This window comes from Oncorhynchus kisutch, unplaced genomic scaffold (genome assembly GCF_002021735.2).
Source record: "Oncorhynchus kisutch isolate 150728-3 unplaced genomic scaffold, Okis_V2 Okis07a-Okis12b_hom, whole genome shotgun sequence".
Classification (NCBI taxonomy): domain Eukaryota; kingdom Metazoa; phylum Chordata; class Actinopteri; order Salmoniformes; family Salmonidae; genus Oncorhynchus; species Oncorhynchus kisutch.
Window position 1 is genome coordinate 3133939 of NW_022261984.1, and position 21886 is coordinate 3155824.

At 44.9% G+C, this 21886-nt stretch overlaps 1 protein-coding gene across 3 annotated transcripts; it reads right to left on the minus strand.

Moving 5' to 3' along the window:
* Positions 1-881: 881 nt before the first annotated feature.
* On the minus strand, positions 882-21167 carry tesk1a (testis associated actin remodelling kinase 1a). Of its 3 annotated transcripts, none has more exons than XM_031814825.1 (10): positions 21067-21167; positions 19160-19835; positions 8361-8482; positions 7899-7947; positions 7387-7533; positions 7157-7239; positions 6240-6330; positions 5378-5461; positions 4425-4511; positions 882-4234 (listed from the first exon to the last, which is right to left on the minus strand). In XM_031814825.1, exons 2-10 carry the CDS (start codon positions 19397-19399, stop codon positions 2975-2977), a joined length of 2163 nt encoding a protein of 720 aa, XP_031670685.1. In that variant the 5' UTR covers positions 19400-19835; positions 21067-21167; the 3' UTR covers positions 882-2974. The 3 variants fall into 3 exon arrangements, with proteins under 3 accessions (XP_031670685.1, XP_031670686.1, XP_031670684.1); XM_031814826.1 differs by lacking the exon at positions 21067-21167 and adding an exon at positions 20394-20586 and having other exon boundaries at positions 19160-19808; XM_031814824.1 differs by lacking the exon at positions 21067-21167 and adding an exon at positions 20394-20586.
* Positions 21168-21886: the final 719 nt, after the last annotated feature.

Here is a 21886-nt window from a genome sequence, read left to right on the forward strand (position 1 = left end):
TCCCTGTAACTGTCACTTCTGCGGAGAGATCCTTTTCTAAAGTAAAAACTCATAAAGGCCTGAAACCTGAACCTACAGACCGTGGAGAAAACATTTGATTACTAAAGGACACCAGGGAAGTCTCTCAAACTGGATTTAATTTACCTTGAATATTGCAGCCCATTTGTGTTTGTTTCGCTCGCTTGGATGCTTTATCTGAGTTTGATGCCTGTTCCTGTTGGCACACGTTTGTCAAATAAATATATTTCATTTGGTTGGTCAAGGAGGTAGGGCGGGCCAGACCCCATAAGGCCTGCCCATAACTCCGACCCTGAGTGGATGACAATCTGGCATCGATACAACCAAGAACAGAGGGGCTCACTTCTGCTGCCACACATCAGGAGTTCTCTGTAAACTTGGTCAGCCTCTGGTAAGAGTGTCATCAAAGGTGTCCAGGAATCAACTGGTTTAGTCCATCCAGTAGTTTCTGGTGAAAGTGCCAATTGAATGGTTTTCAGACTTGTTGACGAAATGCTTGTTTGGTACACTGCTCTGTTTGAATGTTGTAGTAGTGCAGCCTGTGATGTTCTCCATCTAAAATTACCTATTGGAGAAGAGCTTCTTCCTCAGATCATTGACACAATCTAGGCTGGTTGTCTCATCATAGAGAACACCGGTATCTCTCAAACAATGTGAAAGTGGACAAATCCAGATCATGGTGTTGAAATGGTTCAGCTGCCGTGGAATCAAAGGCATCAGTCACCTCTGGGCATTTCCATGTAAAAGGACCCATGAGCACCAACATGTAAAGTTCAAAGGATATAAAAGAAATGGTGCTTAAATAAATGTAGTAGTTCTAAACCTGCGACTGCCTCCTCCGCTCTACACTAGTGACAAGGTGCTTCAACAAATGTGACATCAGTTTATTTTTAATACATTTGCAAAAATGTCAAAACACCTGTTTTTGCTTTGTCATTATGGAGTGTTGTGTGTACAGTCAATTGATGCGGGAAAACAACAATTCATCCATTTTAGAATAAGGCTGTAACGTAATAAAATATGGGAGGGAAAAAATCAAGGGGTCTGATCAGTGTCTTGCATGTAGAGGATGGGTTCTAGTAGAAACAGAGCCCCTGTCCAGAAACAACCCCTTCCTATAGGAACTGGTGGAGATCTGAGAGGGTTGGACAGGCTTAAGCAATATGGTGAAATTCCATCAGAGGACAAGGTGGAGCTATGACTATATTGATGCATCCTATCAAGTCCTCTCAGATCTCTACAAGTGTCTAAAGGGGAAGGGTTGTTCCCGGAAAGGAACAGACACATTTCCATAATAATAATTTATTATTCCAACTAGCAACAGACCAACCAACATCCCAGCCAGCAGAAGGGTTTACTAGTTAGCTACATACATGATTTCATAAATAATGTTAAATCAACAAGATTCTCAGCTTTAAAAAAGAAAGTGCATTACACTCCCTCAGTTGTTCCATGGACATATGGGTCGGTGTTTGTACCATTGTCATTATGACATCATCAATATGGGACAGAACAGTGGAATTATTTGGATGGATGCACACAGTTGTCCAGACTCTGTAAATCATGCTGTTTAAACAGTGCAGTAACAAAGAGACTCTCTGGCCAGTACAGTTGAGTGTGACTGGCTACGTCCCAATACCTCCTGGGTATTCCTCCTCCTCCTTTCCTACAGATCACTAGCTAGATTAAGTGGTTAGAACTGGTTATAAATGTTAATAGCATAGCCATAAACCTTTTTCAGTCCCCTCATATCAGTTGATATGATATATGGCTGGGACTTTTTCCTGACAAAGGGACCCGACTAGGAAATCCTCCAGGTCTATAACTAAAGCCTGGATTTTTCCCTGGTCTGGTCATGTATAGCTTCTCGTAGAAGGAAAGGGTTATGACGAAAGGAAGAGACAAAGCCTGTGAGCGGCCTGGTATGCCAGGGTCCTCCAGGCCAGCAGAGGGAGACAAACACACCGTAAGCTCTGGGGACAACAGACAAAATGGCATCCTATTTTGACCAAAGCCCCGTGGGCCCTGGTCAAAAGTAGTGCACTATATAGGGAATAGGGTGCCATTTCAGATACCGGTACGGAACCAGTAGCCCTATGAAATGAAGAGTGGAGTGATTCTCATCAATAGTGTCAAAAAACATTATAGTAAAGATTATGTTCACCTCACTAACTTTATATTAAATGATTACACAGTTCTCTAATCTCACACACGGGTACGGGGAAATGACCTGCAAACCACTAACATTTCAAAACAGACATCAAGGGACAAACCTTAGTCATTCAGTCACACACACACACACTTTCTCTCCCTCTGACACACACACAGACAGAACTTAGAGTGAAATAATCAGTACAATATGTAAATAAACTAGGAGAATTGCTTTTCCTGCTGTTTCAAAGATACACAAGCTGTTAAAAATTCACACACACACTGAGAGGATACCTGGATCATAGTGGGTTATAGGAAGAAGAAGCACTTGTTTGAATTCAATACAAATCTCAAGCACCACCCAGACCAGTGAAAAACCATTAGTAGGAATCAAATAGAAAGATTCAGAGTGCAGAAAGTCAGTGAACAAACCAGCGACACACTGACATTATCAAATGGCGCCAGGTCAACAACCAATATATAAGATCTCACATCAATAACCCACTTCTGGTTTCCTATTCTGCTTCTCCCAATACAACCACCAGTGTCCCCACCACCTACACACACACACACACACACACACACACACACACACACACACACACACACACACACACACACACACACACACACACACACACACACACACACACTTCAGGTAGTAGTAGTAATCATCAACATCATCAGTTCCTAATAGTAATAATAAATAGTAATAGCGACAATAAACAGAACCAGTCAAAGTCTCAGTCATGTCACTGGTATTAATGTTGTTGTTGGCCAGTCAGCCCACTAGGGAGAGTCCTGCCTAAGTCTGTGCCTCTGGTAGGGGTAGCCCAGGCACGCAAGGTGCGGTCGGAGGAGTGAGACCATTCGCCCCGCAACAAAGCAGTCCCTTGGTTGCCGTGGCAGCTGAAGGGTCACTGATGCCCCCCCCGTTGAGGTTCCGGTAGGGTCGTCGGGGCGGAACGCGGCGAGGGGTCGGCACCCCCTTCAGGCACACGGATGGAAAGCTCAGACCAATCAGACAGCAGCCCGGACAGGAAATGACCTCATCTTGTTCAGGGGCGGGGCCAGCAGGGGGGCCCGGGATTGCGGTGCGGTAGCCGCTAGCCCTCCAGCCAATCGGACGGCCGACGACCACCATCGCCGAGATGTTGTTGTTGTCCAGATGAGGGAGAGGAGGGAGGGAGGAAGGGGCATTGGAGACTGGGTGACGCCAGCCGTTAGGCTGCAGAAACAGGGAGGAAGAGGACGAGGCTGAGTGTAGTAGATGTCTCCCTGGTGTAGGGACAGCGCCCTCTAGTGTGTCAGGAGACCTGCTGCAGTCCATAGGCTCCCCCAGAGAAAAACCTTCCTCCTCTTCCTCTTCCAGAGGACCCAGAGACACCAGGTCCAGAGGCAGCCCTGAATCATCTGACACGTCCTCCACCATCCCTCCCTTCTCCTTCCTCCTTTCATCCTCCACCATTCCTCCCTTCTCCTTCCTCCTTTCATCCTCCACCATCCCTCCCTTCTCCTTCCTCCTTTCATCCTCCACCATCCCTCCCTTCTCCTTCCTCCTTTCATCCTCTTTCCCCAAGCGCTGCAGGTCGGGGTCCCGGAGGAGGGAGAGGGTTCGCCCCGGCTCGGGGGTGCAGGGGAGAGACTGGCAGCGTCGGGGGGGCCCGCGGAGTAAGAGGTTTCCCCTGAGGGGGGGAGAGGCGCAGGTGTCAGGCTGCTGGGGAAGGGTGAAGGTCAGGGAGATGACAGACTTGCTGGGGGTGTCGTAGAGCTTGATGCGGCCCCCGTTCAGGTCCTGCCGCAGGGAGAAGGGGTTGACCCGGGCCGGGGTGCCGAGTGGGGGCGTCGTTGGTGGAAGCATTTCAGACTGGCTCCGTGACAACTGCTGGTCGCCGGGGCGACAGAGGGAACTCCGTCGTCGGTAGGGGCTGATGTGGCCAGTGGGGGGTTTTGAGGAGAGACAATCGCCCAGAGGGATGGCCGTCTTCCTCTCCTCCTCTCCTCTCTCCATCCCCTCCAGCAAGACCACTATCTCAGAGAACGAGGGACGTATCTTTGCATTCATCTAAGAAAGAGGGAGAAACAGAGTGAGGGGAGCAGGAAGAGTGTAAACAGTGCCTACTGTTTGGAATGTATGGTTGGTTTTAGGTTGTCAATCTGTGCATTTACAGTAAGTATGTACACAGAGTCATTAATGCATCCAATTATTATGAAGTCAGTCAATCTGTCAGGCTGTCAGTCAGTCTGCATCTTACATTGCAGCAGAGGACTGCAAGGTTGAGGAATAGTGTTGGACAGTCACCAACCAGGTTCTCAAAGGCATCCACATCTAGTCCAAAGTCCTGCACACACAGAGGATCATCATCATCATCTTTTAATGTAGCCGACTAGCTGTCAATCAGTTTGTCTGACTAGGTTAAAATAATATACATGTTGTAGTTCTCCATCATATCAACTAGATGGAGACATACACTGTGATAGAGTTATCCTCATTAAAGTGGAACTGACAGTACTTTATCAACATGAAATCATTAAAATCTGTTCATACAGTATAGTCCCCCCAGGAAAAATGACATATTTCTTTAGAAGATTTCTGACAATAGTCATTTTTACATTGTCATACATTCTTAGAATATGTGGGAATTACATACTGTATACTAAGTCAAAATAACTATGGAGTGGAAAAGCAGCCTTGTGTTTGGACAATTAATAGGCCCTAATTAATCGGCCATTCCGATTAAATCGGTCGACCTCTAGTCGTTACAGTAGTGAAAACACTGTCAGCTCCACTTTAAACATCACATGTAGCTGGAACTGCTGCCCTGTACTGCAGTGATTAAATATCCAAGTCTTCCACTGCAGATAATGTGCAATAAGGACAGGGAGGGCATTTATTTTCTGGGTCAAAGTGGAAAAAAAGTGGTGTAGAAAGGGTTGGATTAAGGGTTTACACTGTCAGTTTGTTGTGTGATAGTATGAAACCATTGAATTTAGGGTTGTGTGATAGTATGAAACCATTGATTTAGGGTTGTGTGATAGTATGAAACCATTGATTTAGGGTTGTGTGATAGTATGAAACCATTGATTTAGGGTTGTGTGATAGTATGAAACCATTGATTTACGGTTGTGTGATCAGGGAAAAAGGAAAAGCATTGGTTAACTGTGTGCCTGTCATAAACTGTGGGGTTGTGTGTGTGTGTGTGTGTACCTCAGTGCGAGGTAGGAAGTCCGGATCAGCCTCTATCCGGGCGATGATCTCACACAGGATAATTCCATAGGCAAACACATCCACCTAGGGGTCAGAGTCAGCCAATCACATCTAATCAATAACATCTCACTTGAAATATTCACAATAATACACCTTGGAAGAGTCTGGTCATTTGCTAGAAACATACATATTAGCAGGACCCACTAGACACAACCAGAAAAACACAGCAGGAACATGGAACAGTTGTCCTTCCAGATTGTTTTATAGCAGAGTACTATTGCATTATATTACTGTGTTTGCTTCGTATAATGATGCACCCGGACCAGTGAGATAACAGCCAGGAAACAGTTGACTACTGTCAAAGATTTCTATAACTTAACTAAGATAAACCACAGCCTGTCATTTCCAATGGAAACAAATGAGCCATAGTGGGCAGAACAAGCAAGGAGGTGGGCAGAGCCAAACACGAGCTAGCGAGATCCCATTGGCTCGTTCTACCATGCTTTTGCATATGTTCATTAGGTAACACCTACTCTGTAGTGCACGTGTGCAATAACTCAATTCACCTTTGCACTCCTTCTAAACAATACAACAACTGGCAAAGGGTAAAGTCTACAAAACTTTGTCCACTCTTTTCATAACAGATTGTAGTTGTGGGAACAGAAAAGCATTGAGATCAAATGTTTCATCGATGAGTAAATTAGCAGAATGTCGGCCAAAATCTATCTTCTCCCACTGCTGTCCTCTGGGCTTCCTCTCATCACCATATTTGGTAGTGACTGGAAACGCCAACCGGATGCTTCACATTTATACATCCGGTGAAATATCTGTCTCATTGTTCTATCTGTGCTTCTGTTAGTACCTTTTCATCATAGAGCTCTCCTCTCAGCACCTCCGGGGCCATCCAGTAGGGGGAGCCCACCACGGCCAGAGGCTGCTGATCAACCCCGTCACTGGAGGAGAGGAAAATAACATTCATATAGAACACATTTATTTAAAAACAATAGAATGTACAATGCATTTAACTAACTCATCTAGACTGTAGGCTATATGTGCAGTCATGATGGGAATATGGGGAGAGTCATATAGTCCTCCTGTAATCTAGAGGAACTTTCTCATAGCACTAACCTGCAGTCTAGAATCTTCTCACAGCACTAACCTGTAGTCTGGAACCTTCTCACAGCACTAACCTGTAGTCTGGAATCTTCTCACAGCACTAACCTGCAGTCTAGAATCTTCTCACAGCATTAACCTGTAGTCTGGAACCTTCTCACAGCACTAACCTGTAGTCTGGAATCTTCTCACAGCACTAACCTGTAGTCTGGAATCTTCTCACAGCACTAACCTGTAGTCTGGAATCTTCTCACAGCACTAACCTATAGTCTAGAATCTTCTCACAGCACTAACCTGTAGTCTGGAATCTTCTCACAGCACTAACCTGCAGTCTGGAATCTTCTCACAGCACTAACCTGTAGTCTGGAATCTTCTCATAGCACTAATCTGTAGTCTAGAATCTTCTCACAGTACTAACCTGTAGTCTGGAATCTTCTCACAGCACTAACCTGTAGTCTGAAATCTTCTCACAGCACTAACCTGTAGTCTGGAATCTTCTCACAGCACTAACCTGTAGTCTGGAATCTTCTCACAGCACTAACCTGTAGTCTGGAATCTTCTCACAGCACTAACCTGTAGTCTGGAATCTTCTCACAGCACTAACCTGTAGTCTGGAATCTTCTCACAGCACTAAACTGTAGTCTGGAATATTCTCACAGTACTAACCTGTAGTCTGGAATCTTCTCTGCCAGACCAAAGTCTCCCACTACTGCAGTGAACACACCATTCTCACAGCGCACCAGACAGTTCTATAAGAGAGAGGGGAGAGAGAGGAGAGGAGAGAGAGAGCATATGAATGTGTGTGAGAGATTAAATTAACAATTAATGCAATATGAAGTGAAGGGAAGAGTTATTGTGTGTCTGTCTGGTCCCCTATATATATATATATATCCTACCTTGGAGGTGAGGTCTCTGTGGAAGATGCCCTTGCTGTGGAGGTACTGCAGGCCACAGGCAATGTCCTGAGACAGACCCATCCTCACCGACCACGACAGATACCTGTCACTGTCCAGCAGCTGCTCCAGGTTACCCCCGTTGATGTACTGCAGGTAACCATGACAACAGCACACACACACACACAGTTAATGAGATTGAGTCCATTCCAGACAGACAGATTCTGTGCATGCCTACACATATTACATGATCATTAACTCTACACTAAATTGATGTGGTTCCTGAGACGTTAAACATTTCCATAGGCATTGTAAGGACGTAATATTCTGTAGAGACCTTAGCCTATCTTCGTTGCAGGCCTGTGTAGAATTTAATTTAAATGGAACGCAACCCTCATCTTCATTACTTTTTATGGCCCGTGTATACAGCCAATTCTGTTACCATGGACACTATTGTCTCTTGAAGATAAAATGCAAGGACTCCCTCCAGAGAGATAGAATCCGGATGAGTTTACCTCAGTTAGAGCATGGAGCTGGCCCTCCTGTACACACACTCCCAGGAACCTGAGCAGAGAGGGAGAGCATTCAAAACACACTGAATACATCCAGAATACATCATCTATATAACTAAAAACAACAATGTGATTTCAAACCTAGTTGACAAGAGGTTTCAATGATTCCAATAATGTCTTACATTATGAAGGGAGTTTGTGTGTGTCTGTCCTCTGTCTGATAATGGTTTTGCACCATTTTACAGGTTAGTTTTCTGCCCATCCGTCTTTCCAGATTACATGTTGTTTTTAATTGACAGCAGTTGTGTCTTTTCCCTTGGGTGGTGCTGCTGAGAGTTGACGCAAGTTCTACCCACAGCAAAGGTAGGCTACTACCACAAAGATTATAAGAACCCCTTCCATCTGTGACAACAACACAGTGCTACTAATAAATGGTCTGAGCGAGGGTGACAGCTCTAGACATACCCGAGTATATTGGGGTGGCAGAGCCGGTTCATGAGCTGGACCTCCCTGAGCATGTTGGCCTTGTTGCTGGCCAGAGTGTTCATCTTTAGGGCCATCACCTGGCCTGTGATCCTGTGCTGCACCTGCAGGGGGAGACAGAGAGCAGCACTGCTTCAGACAACCATAGAGATAATTATTAAAATACAAATATTTAACCTTTATTTAACTAGATCAGTCAGTTAAGATTTTTATTTGATTTACAATGGCTCCTCTCTCTCAGATGGTGAGAGAGGACTGGGTGGTATTCACTAGAGACAACCATAGAGATGAGGTGAGAGAGAGGACTGGGTGGTATTCACTAGAGACAACCATAGAGATGAGGTGAGAGAGAGGACTGGGTGGTATTCACTAGAGACAACCATAGAGATGAGGTGAGAGAGAGGACTGGGTGGTATTCACTAGAGACAACCATAGAGATGAGGTGAGAGAGAGGACTGGGTGGTATTCACTAGAGACAACCATAGAGATGAGGTGAGAGAGAGGACTGGGTGGTATTCACTAGAGACAACCATAGAGATGAGGTGAGAGAGAGGACTGGGTGGTATTCACTAGAGACAACCATAGAGATGAGGTGAGAGAGAGGACTGGGTGGTATTCACTAGAGACAACCATAGAGATGAGGTGAGAGAGAGGACTGGGTGGTATTCACTAGAGACAACCATAGAGATGAGGTGAGAGAGAGGACTGGGTGGTATTCACTAGAGACAACCATAGAGATGAGGTGAGAGAGAGGACTGGGTGGTATTCACTAGAGACAACCATAGTTTCACTAGAAACTAAATGGCAGTGGAGATTATTTAACAGTCTGATGGCCTCAGTCTCTTGGTCTTGGTCCCAGCTTTGAAGCACCTGTACTGTCTCCACCTTCTAGATGGAAGCGGGGTGAACAGGATGTGGATCAGGTCCTTGATGATGTTCATGGCCTTCCTGTGACACCAGTGCTGTAGATGTCCTGGAGGGCAGCAGGCAGTGTGTCTTCTTCACCACGCTGTCTATGTGAAGGGATCTTTTTTTACATGTCTTTAAAAATAAATACAAATAATTGTAATCGTTTTTTAAATTTTTGTGGTATCCAAATTGGTAGTTAGTCTTGTGCCATTGCTGCAACTCCCGTACGGACTCAGGAGAGGCGAAGGTCGAGAGCCGTGTGTCCTCTAAAACACAACCCAGCCGCACTGCTTCTTGACACAACACTCGCTTAACCTGGAGGCCAGCCGCACCAATGTGTCGGAGGAAACACTGTACGCTTGGCGACCGTGTCTGCGTGCATTGCGCCCGGCAAGCCACACGAATCGCTAGTACGCGATGGGGCAAGAACATCCCTGCCGGCCAAACCTTCCCATTCCCCTTGCATGGCCACGCAGTCATAGGTGAACAGAGAGTATAGAAGGGGGCTGACCAAACACCCCTGTGTGGCCACCGTGTTGAGGATCAGCGTGGCGGAGGTGTTGTAGCCCATCTATATCACTTGGGGTCGGCCTGTCGACCCAGGGCCCTCAGCTTAGTGATGAGCTTGGAGGGTACTATGGTATTCTTACATACGGTATTCTTCCATACAGTTGAAGTCAGAAGTTTACATACACCTTAGCCAAATACATTTAAACTCAGTTTTTCACAATTCCTGACATTTAATCCTGGTAAACATTCCCTGTCTTAGGTCAGTAGTATCACCACTTTATTTTAAGAATGTGAAATGTCAGAATAATAGTGGAGAGAATGATTTATTTCAGCTTTTATTTCTTTCATCACATTCCCAGTGGGCCAGAAGTTTACATACACTCAATTAGTATTTGGTAGCATTGCTTTTAAATTGTTTAACTTGGGTCAAACGTTTTGGGGAGCCTTCCACAACCTTCCCACAATAAGTTGGGTGAAATTTGGCACATTCCTCCTGACAGAGCTGGTGTAACTGAGTCAGGCTTGTAGGCCTCCTTGCTTGCACACACTTTCAGTTCTGACCATACATTTTCTATAGGATTGAGGTCAGGGCTTTGTGATGGCGACTCCAATACCTTGACTTTGTTGTCCTTAAGCCATTTTGCCACAACTTTGGAATTATGCTTGGGGTCATTGTCCATTTGAAAGACCTATTTGCGACCAAGACTCAAGACTGATGTCTTGAGATGTTGCTTCAGTATATCCACATCATTTTCTTTCCTCGTGATGCCATCAATTTGTGAAGTGCACCAGTCCATCCTGCAGCAAAGCACCCCACAACATGATGCTGCCTCCCCGTGCTTGACGGTTGGGATGGTGTTTTTCGGAATGCAAGCCTCCGCCTTTTTCCTCCAAACATAATGATGGTCATTATGGCCAAACAGTTCTATTTTTGTTTCATCAGACCAGAGGACATTTCTCCAAAAAGTTTGATCTTTGTCCCCATGTGCAGTTGCGAACAGTAGTCTGGCTTTTTTATGGCGGTTTTGGAGCAGTGGCTTCTTCCTTGCTGAGCAGCCTTTCAGGTTATGTCGATATATGACTCGTTTCACTGTGGATATAGATACTTTTGTACCGGTTTCCTAAAGCATCTTTACAAGGTCCTTTGATGTTGTTCTGGGATTGATTTGCACTTTTTGCACCAAAGTACGTTCATCACTAGGAGACAGAACGTGTCTCCTTCCTGAGCGGTATGACGGCTGCGTGGTCCCATGGTGTTTATACTTGCGTACTATTGTTTGTACAGATGAACGTGGTACCTTCAGGCGTTTGGAAATTGCTCCCAAGGATGAACCAGACTTGTGGAGGTCTACAATTTTTTTCCCTGAGGTCTTGGCTGATTTCTTTAGATTTTTCCATGATGTCAAGCAAAGAGGCACTGAGTTTGAAGGTAGGCCTTGAAATACATCTACAGGTACACCTCCAATTGACTCAAATGATGTCAATTAGCCTATCAGAAGTTTCTAAAGCCATGACATCATTTTCTGGAATTTTCCAAGCTGTTTAAAGGCACAGTCAACTTAGTGTATGTCAACTTCTGACCTACTGGAATTGCGATACAGTGAATTATAAGTGAAATAATCTGTCTGTAAACAATTTTGGGAAAAATGACTTGTATCATGCACAAAGTAGATGTCCTAACTGACTTGCCAAAACTATAGTTTGTTAACAAGAAATGTGTGGAGTGGTTGAAAAATGAGTTAATGACTCCAACCTAAGTGTATTTAAACTTCTGACTTCAACTGTAGATATTTCTCTTGTCCAGGTGGGACAAAAACCTGGAGTATGAAGAAGTTGCTCCTTCCTATACAGATCTAAGATCAGTTTAGAATCCCCCCCTTAATGGTCTAGTACAGAGTTTGAGGAGGGAAAGCTGATCCTAGATCTGTGCTTAGGGCTATGGAAACTTCTACGTGGAGGTGAGGGGACACAGTTAATAGTAGATCTGGTATTGTGTGTGTGTAAGAGGGAGAGAGAGAAGGGGGGAAGAGAAAGGAGGTGGATGTGTTAGTTGCAATTAGTGTGTAAGTGGTGTATATGTACTAGCATGTGACATGCGTTATGGACAATGATTGGTTGAAGACCTATGTGTGGCTTTTTGCTTGAGTCAGACTGTGTGTGTGTGAGGTGTGTGTGTGTGTGTGTCTGTGTGTGTGGGGGGGGGGGGGGTTACAGGTTAAGGGTTACAGGTTAAGGTTCTGGAAAATAGGATTGTGGATGGATATTAGGTCCCCATGAGGATGGAAGAACATATTGTGTGTATTTAATAGCCGCTCCGCACTAATAGGATTTCTAGATTTCCAATCACCCCTCTTGATCTGCACAAATCCAGGGTACCGTCACTGTGACATCACAACATAGACAAGACAGTCTCAGCCTCTTAAAACACACACACACACACGCACCCTCCAAACACACACCCTCCAAACACTTTTGAGCAAAACCACACCAGTCAACTCTTAAAATGTAAATTAATTGGTTGTCGGACTAAAACATGGGCTGTAAAACTATTTCCATTGCAAAGACCAATGCAAAACATGGTCAGCTTTAGTATCATTGACCTGTATTCTAATCAATCAGGATCATGCAGGGTGAATTAGGCAAGAACAGGATGTTGGCAAGCTAATCAAATGTTTGGTGAATATTAACTATTGACGGCATGAGCGTTGTGTCATTGATCGAGAGACAGAGACAGAGACAGAGAGAGAGACAGACAGACAGAGACAGACAGACAGAGAGAGAGAGACAGAGTGACAGAGACAGAGAGATGGGGATTAAATCTGGGGCCTAATTTAAATGAAGCCACTCCTGTGACACATGGCAGGGTGAGAATCAGATCTAGTGAACAGCATTAAACGTAGTGTTCCTCCCAAATATCACCCCAATCCCTGTATAGTGCACTACTTCCTACTGAAAGAAATCAACAACCACAAAATGCTAATCCACCAAGACTGTTTCCAATGCTGCTTTCCAATTGAGCCTCAGGGAAAACTAAAGGGACATGGCTGACCAGCAAACTAATGTTGATTGGTTAAAATGAAGGTTGAGATAGGGTTCAGGTTAAGTGTTTGGTTAAGGTTAGGAACAACATTCAGATGTTGGCTAGTTGGGCTGTCAATGGGATGTTGGTCAGAGAAGTCCCTCTCTCTCTCTAGCATGCCTCAGTGGAGGGTGTAAACATTTGAACGAGCCAACGGTGTCAGCCTTGGTATATTTGAATTCTATTGTCGTTGATGCCTGTTATCAGGAAGTTGCCCCACAACATGCATGAGGTCATAATATATATTTAACCTGAAATGTTTCATCTCCAAGTTGAGTTTTATGACTAACTGAATAAATACTTCCCACTCTGACAGCATGATGATAACACTCTTCAGAAGCAAAGTACAACCCTTACATACTGGGAGGTGCACACACACACACAATAAGTTCCACCCATAGGGGATGTGACTAACTTATGGAGGAAGGAAATCAAGGCTCTTATCCAAGACAAACTGAAGTGTGCAAACAAATGAAGGTTGGACTGTATTTGCAGACCCACCTAACTAGAGAGAGAAAGGGAGAGAGAGAGGTTCAGAGCTTAGAGAATGAAGAGCTAAAGATCATTAAGCACAATGGAAAGTAGAACTGGCCAATATAGAAAACAAATGCCTTCAACAGAGGCAAATAACACACTGGGGCTCAGGAATCTAATGCTTTTAATGCATGGTCATTTGACTGTTCTGCAGGCCTATAGCCTAAGCAGATTTGTTGTGTATCAGTAATGTACTGTATCTTGGCCCAGTGATCACATTGATGTTGTGTATCAGTAATGTACTGTATCTTGGCCCAGTGATCACATTGATTTTGTGTATCAGTAATGTACTGTATCTTGGCCCAGTGAACACATTGATGTTGTGAATCAGTAATGTACTGTATCTTGGCCCAGTGATCACATTGATGTTGTGTATCAGTAATGTACTGTATCTTGGCCCAGTGAACATATTGATGTTGTGTATCAGTAATGTACTGTATCTTGGCCCAGTGAACACATTGATGTTGTGTATCAGTAATGTACTGTATCTTGGCCCAGTGAACACATTGATGTTGTGTTTCAGTAATGTACTGTATCTTGGCCCAGTGAACACATTGATGTTGTGTATCAGTAATGTACTGTATCTTGGCCCAGTGAACACATTGATGTTGTGAATCAGTAATGTACTGTATCTTGGCCCAGTGATCACATTGATGTTGTGAATCAGTAATGTACTGTATCTTGGCCCAGTGATCACATTGATGTTGTGTATCAGTAATGTACTGTATCTTGGCCCAGTGAACATATTGATGTTGTGTATCAGTAATGTACTGTATCTTGGCCCAGTGAACACATTGATGTTGTGTATCAGTAATGTACTGTATCTTGGCCCAGTGAACACATTGATGTTGTGTATCAGTAATGTACTGTATCTTGGCCCAGTGATCACATTGATGTTGTGTATCAGTAATGTACTGTATCTTGGCCCAGTGAACACATTGATGTTGTGAATCAGTAATGTACTGTATCTTGGCCCAGTGAACACATTGACTGTCATGTTAATAGTCTGTGGTAACGACATGGGCATTTATACAGCAGTCACGGACCTTGAGGTTATAAAACAAACACACACAAGTCCTCACACACTGATGTGCTCACCATCACACCTTCAGTTCACAGTGAAGTTGCTATAGTTAAGATTGAAGATGCACACACTGTAAACACACACACAGAAACACACACAGAGGTTGTGAGAGCCTGAGAGGTAATCAGCTTAGTGTGAGCAGTGAGCGCGACCTGTTCTCCTGTAATCACACAGTCCTCTCCTCCTCTCTGGCAGGGCAGGGGCACAATACCACTGAGACACAAACCTCTCTGGCAGGGCACAGTGCCACTGAGACACAAACCTCTCTGGCAGGGCACAGTACCACTGAGACACAAACCTCTCTGGCAGGGCACAGTGCCACACAACTCTCAGGCAGGGCACAGTGCCACTGACACACACCTCTCTGGCAGGGTAGGGGCACAGTGCCACTGAGACACACACCTCTCTGGCAGGGCACAGTACCACTGAGACACACACCTCTCTGGCAGGGTAGGGGCACAGTACCACTGAGACACACAGCTCTCTGGCAGGGTAGGGGCACAGTGCCACTGAGACACACACCTCTCTGGCAGGGTAGGGGCACAGTGCCACTGAGACACACACCTCTCTGGCAGGGTAGGGGCACAGTGCCACTGAGACACACACCTCTCTGGCAGGGCACAGTACCACTGAGACACACACCTCTCTGGCAGGGCACAGTACCACTGAGACACACACCTCTCTGGCAGGGCACAGTGCCACTGAGACACACACCTCTCTGGCAGGGTAGGGGCACAGTACCACTGAGACACACACCTCCCTGGCAGGGCACAGTACCACTGAGACACACACCTCCCTGGCAGGGCACAGTGCCACTGAGACACACACCTCTCTGGCAGGGCACAGTACCACTGAGACACACACCTCCCTGGCAGGGCACAGTACCACTGAGACACACACCTCCCTGGCAGGGCACAGTGCCACCGAGACACACACCTCCCTGGCAGGAGAGATTCCCACCTCTTTCACCATGTGGAAACATTTTGTTAGTGTATACTGAACCAGTCTCTAAGAAATAGACTAGATCCCTGCCCAACAACAGACTAAAGAGAATAACCTAACTCCTTATAGTCCAAGGACATTACATGTTCTGTTTAGAAGTGAATTGGCTCTGGCAGCCAAAACAGCCAAATAATCCATCTAAACATGAATCGATTCTCAGTTGTGGTACAGTTCTCGAAAAGTAAAGCTCTCTACTTTCATTTCACATCAACATTATTCCACAAATGCAAAATACACACTTACTGTACACTGTTTTTAACACAGTTGCAGCCGACAGTATTTTTCAGTGACAACACGTTTGTGGCGGGTGTTTTCCATTTACACAGGTGTTCGGAGACGCAGATAGCTAATTAGCACAGGCAGTGCACTCAGTCTTCCGTCTGTTTTCGGTAAACAAGCGCTGTACCATGGAGACATGTCCGTCTGGGAACCCTAACCGTATAAAATTTAACTTTCTTTAGCATAGAAATGTGAGTTATAGATCTGTCATGGCATTGAGCGCAAGTCTAAAAAGCAGTAGATCTGTTCTATGTGTGCTATTTCTATGCTTCCCGTTCTTAAGTTTCCTTTTGCATCTTTTACTTTCGGTTTTGAACACCAACTTCAAAACAGCTGAATATACAATATTGTTGGTTATTGAAAATATATTTCACAGCGGCTTAGATGGTACAATGATTCTCTATACTCGAGTTCTTTAATGTTCAGACCGAGCGGCGCGGCTCTTAACAAAACTCCCCCTACAGAAGACGCCTTCCTCCAATGACTTATGTGTAATGTAATGAAACGGAGAGTCATGAGCCTGGGCTAGCTAGATCCTAGCAGCTGTACTAATGAGATGTGTCTCTCAGGGGAGTCATAGGGTGGTCTGTCATCTATACTGAGAATAACAAGGTTGTGATGTCTGCCGTCAACAGTCCTACACATATTTTCCTGTGTGTGACCTATAGACCTGTAAATTATGATGAACCTTGTGTAGCAAGCTGGACTTGAGGAGGTGATGCCCTTGGTCAAAGGGGTGGGCACACTATTACTTCCTGTGCTATCAAGGTTCAGCCCTCATGGGTCATTGCAGAAGTAGTAGTATGCTGCATATATATACAAGGAGGCTATACATAGTTTTTTAAGCATTTCAATATAATATTATACAGTAATTAATGAATAGGTTTTGTTATTTTTTTTTTTAAATGCCTTCCTAACCATCTTAAATAAACATGCCCCATTTAAGAAATTTAGAACCAGGAACAGATATAGCCCTTGGTTCTCCCCAGACCTGACTGCCCTTAACCAACACAAAAACATCCTATGGCGTTCTGCATTAGCATCGAACAGCCCCCGTGATATGCAGCTGTTCAGGGAAGCTAGAAATCATTATACACAGGCAGTTAGAAAAGCCAAGGCTAGCTTTTTCAAGCAGAAATTTGCTTCCTGCAACACTAACTCCAAAAAGTTCTGGGACACTGTAAAGTCCATGGAGAATAAGAACACCTCCTCCCAGCTGCCCACTGCACTGAAGATAGGAAACACTGTCACCACTGATAAATCCACCATAATTGAGAATTTCAATAAGCATTTTTCTACGGCTGGCCATGCTTTCCACCTGGCTACTCCTACCCCGGACAACAGCACTGCACCCCCAACAGCAACTCGCCCAAGCCTTCCCCATTTCTCCTTCTCCCAAATCCATTCAGCTGATGTTCTGAAAGAGCTGCAAAATCTGGACCCCTACAAATCAGCCGGGCTAGACAATCTGGACCCTTTCTTTCTAAAATTATCTGCCGAAATTGTTGCCACCCCTATTACTAGCCTGTTCAACCTCTCTTTCGTGTCGTCTGAGATTCCCAAAGATTGGAAAGCAGCTGCGGTCATCCCCCTCTTCAAAGGGGGGGACACTCTTGACCCAAACTGCTACAGACCTATATCTATCCTACCGTGCCTTTCTAAGGTCTTCGAAAGCCAAGTCAACAAACAGATTACCGACCATTTCGAATCTCACCATACCTTCTCTGCTATGCAATCCGGTTTCAGAGCTGGTCATGGGTGCACCTCAGCCACGCTCAAGGTCCTAAACGATATCTTAACCGCCATCGATAAGAAACATTACTGTGCAGCCGTATTCATTGATCTGGCCAAGGCTTTCGACTCTGTCAATCACCATATCCTCATCGGCAGACTCGACAGCCTTGGTTTCTCAAATGATTGCCTCGCCTGGTTCACCAACTACTTCTCTGATAGAGTTCAGTGTGTCAAATCGGAGGGTCTGCTGTCCGGACCTCTGGCAGTCTCTATGGGGGTGCCACAGGGTTCAATTCTTGGACCGACTCTCTTCTCTGTATACATCAATGAGGTCGCTCTTGCTGCTGGTGAGTCCCTGATCCACCTCTACGCAGACGACACCATTCTGTATACTTCCGGCCCTTCTTTGGACACTGTGTTAACAACCCTCCAGGCAAGCTTCAATGCCATACAACTCTCCTTCCGTGGCCTCCAATTGCTCTTAAATACAAGTAAAACTAAATGCATGCTCTTCAACCGATCGCTACCTGCACCTACCCGCCTGTCCAACATCACTACTCTGGACGGCTCTGACTTAGAATACGTGGACAACTACAAATACTTAGGTGTCTGGTTAGACTGTAAACTCTCCTTCCAGACCCATATCAAACATCTCCAATCCAAAGTTAAATCTAGAATTGGCTTCCTATTTCGCAACAAAGCATCCTTCACTCATGCTGCCAAACATACCCTTGTAAAACTGACCATCCTACCAATCCTCGACTTTGGCGATGTCATTTACAAAATAGCCTCCAATACCCTACTCAACAAATTGGATGCAGTCTATCACAGTGCAATCCGTTTTATCACCAAAGCCCCATATACTACCCACCATTGCGACCTGTACGCTCTCGTTGGCTGGCCCTCGCTTCATACTCGTCGCCAAACCCACTGGCTCCATGTCATCTACAAGACCCTGCTAGGTAAAGTCCCCCCTTATCTCAGCTCGCTGGTCACCATAGGATCTCCCACCTGTAGCACACGCTCCAGCAGGTATATCTCTCTAGTCACCCCCAAAACCAATTCTTTCTTTGGCCGCCTCTCCTTCCAGTTCTCTGCTGCCAATGACTGGAACGAACTACAAAAATCTCTGAAACTGGAAACACTTATCTCCCTCACTAGCTTTAAGCACCAACTGTCAGAGCAGCTCACAGATTACTGCACCTGTACATAGCCCACCTATAATTTAGCCCAAACAACTACCTCTTTCCCAACTGTATTTAATTTTATTTATTTATTTATTTTGCTCCTTTGCACCCCATTATTTTTTATTTCTACTTTGCACATTCTTCCATTGCAAAACTACCATTCCAGTATTTTACTTGCTATATTGTATTTACTTTGCCATCATGGCCTTTTTTGCCTTTACCTCCCTTCTCACCTCATTTGCTCACATTGTATATAGACTTGTTTATACTGCATTATTGACTGTATGTTTGTTTTTACTCCATGTGTAACTCTGTGTCGTTTTTATCTGTCGAACTGCTTTGCTTTATCTTGGCCAGGTCGCAATTGTAAATGAGAACTTGTTCTCAACTTGCCTACCTGGTTAAATAAAGGTAAAATAAATAAAATAAATAAATAAAATAATAAGTTGCATTGAAGACTCACCTTGAAGACCTCTGAAAAGAACCCTGACCCGATCTTCTCACATACGAAGTCATCGATGCGCGCCAGGCTGGAAACGGCACTCCGCAGTGCCCGGTACGACGAGGGCCTGATCCGATTGGGCGCGTGAATACCGTGCAGCAGGGGCTCGGCAGCAACCTCCGCATCGCTACTTTCGTCGTGCTCCATCACAGCGGCGCTTTCACAGAGAGACACGTGCACGTTTAAACCGCAGTCCGGCATCCACGCGCGGTTCCCATCGCCTCGGAATGGCAAATGTCCTCCGTCGTGCGAGGGGATTAATTGGTTGTTGAAACCTCGGTAGAGATCCCGTGTCGGCTGTTAAGGTCCTGATAAATCAATCGGGAAAAGGAATAGGCTTTCCCTTCTCCTCACTAGATCAGCATCGCCATCACCTCTTGTCTCCCTCTCTTTCCACTCATTCAGTCCTCATGCGGAATCCAGCGTTCGGTGCGTGAGGAGGCTTGGTTCACTTCGTCATCCCGTTAACGGGTGATACAGGCACTGAACGGTACCGTCCTCGCTGCTGACGGTGGAGGAGGTGCATGCAGCCGGTTCCTTCTCCTATAGCCAGCCTATCACAATGTCTCAGTCGATGCAGGCTCGTCCTAGCGGCGATGGGAACCTATTGCTGCATGCAAAAAGACCACAGCTGTCACTGTCAGGGAGAGAAGGAAGTCGTTTAAGAACAGCCTATTCGTTATAGTTTATAGTTCATCCAAGTCAAAGGGAAAACCTTCAACTATAGTCAGCCATTCCCCCTCTTGTTAATTTTTCTATCGCACTCTTTCAGCACCACCTCATTGCAATATATTATTCTGAATATGGTCGGCTACAATTAATCAACACTAGCTACATTGTAGCCCTATTATTAATACCGATCCTACGGGGTGTTCATAGGATCCAATGTTGCTGTAGCAGACGGCCGCTACTAAAGCACCTTGTGTGGCGATAAGCCATGCCCTCAGCTGCCCGCTCCTCTCCACTTGACAAATAGAGCTGGTGAATTAAGCTGACTGACATAAACAGCGAAAATATTAATTGTTGCAAGACAGATCATCAAAATAAAACGAGCTTGATTGCACTTTCCATCAGACACTGTAGTGTTAATAATGGAAGAGCTCGCTCAGAATACAACCGTAAATTCATTACGGGGGGGATTTCTGCCTGGACGATTGCTATAATGGCCGAATAAGCCGGATATCCAACGGTTTACCTGTCTTTGCAAAGCAGTATCGGATGATGTAGGAATTGTGTTGGCTTCTCGGTCAAAACAGTCACAATAAAATAATCGATCGTTACAATAACTGCAGATGGTCTATCGACGGTAAATCTACCGTGGATTTCGATCCGTTTCTTGGTCTGATTCCCAGTGCCGTCGATCTCTCAACCATAATAATAATGTTCTCTTGAAGCGCTTCTAAACGAGCTCTCTGATTGGACGACACACGGGGCGGGGCCTGAGAGAAAATAACGTGAAGCGGAAGTGTCACTGCAATGACACTTTTTTCTTTCTAATATTGTATTATTCTGTTCCACTGTGCCACTGCTGCTTTTACTGTACACGCTGGAACTTGAAGCTGAAAACCCTGATGATGAGCTCAAACTACTGCAGATATTCAAACATATGGTCAGGTTAAAGATTCTAGAAATAAATATGTTTCTAAGCAAATTCATACTCTTTTGACATTAAAGCAAGTAGCAGAATTTGAAAGCTCATTTGAATAAAACATATTTTATTGCATATTTAACTGTTGGGATGTCAGTGGACATTCAAAACAATGCGTTTGTGTATAGGCTGCATTTTTCCTTATCCTTGGCACATAAAAACCTTAGGCTACAGGACAAAACAAAAGCACCATAGCTTCCACCAGGATGCAAAACATTACCTCACTGAGCATGACAAATTCCCCCGACCATCCACATCAGATTGTAATGAGCACATGAAAGTCTGACAGCTCAAAGTGAAAGATACTTCTAATGCCGCGTTCAAAACAACTGGGAACTCGGAAAATAGACGAGGTCAAATCATGACGTCAGAAAGTCGGAGCTCTAGAATGATTTTTACCCAGTCGGAGCTCGTTTGTTTTCTGAACCCGGTTGGTTTGAACGCACTGAGGTCGGAAGTCGGAGAATTCTGAGTTCCCAGTTGTTTTGAAGGCGGCATAAATCCACGGCCCTGAGTGATGACAGATTCCTATTATGGGACTGGTGTGTGCGTGGTGAATGAGGACATCATTGCGTGATTTCATTCTGAATCGCAACACTCCAATATGTGATGATTTAGTCACAGGAACCAACGTTTTCCCTAGCCACCTTGCTTCTACATCTGCATTGCTTTCTGTTTGGGGCTTTAGGCTGGGTTTCTGTATAGCACGTTGTGACATCAGCTGATGTAAAAAGGGCTTTATAAATACATTTGATTGAGAATACAAACAAAAGCTGAATCGACTAGCTCAGGTTCTCCATTTCTCTTTCAATCATAGATCTGAACGGCACACCACCTTTGCAATGACAACCGGACATTCTATGCTATTGATAAAATGTAATTGGAGCATAGACTCCCCCCGGTGGTCAAATTGAAGAAGACATTGTCAGCAGAAAAGATTAGCCTACATTTCTGAGATTGTGGGTCGGTTTCCCGGATACAGATTAAGGACACTCTTGGATTTACAAGCATGCTCAATGGCTTAATCTGTGTCCGGGAAA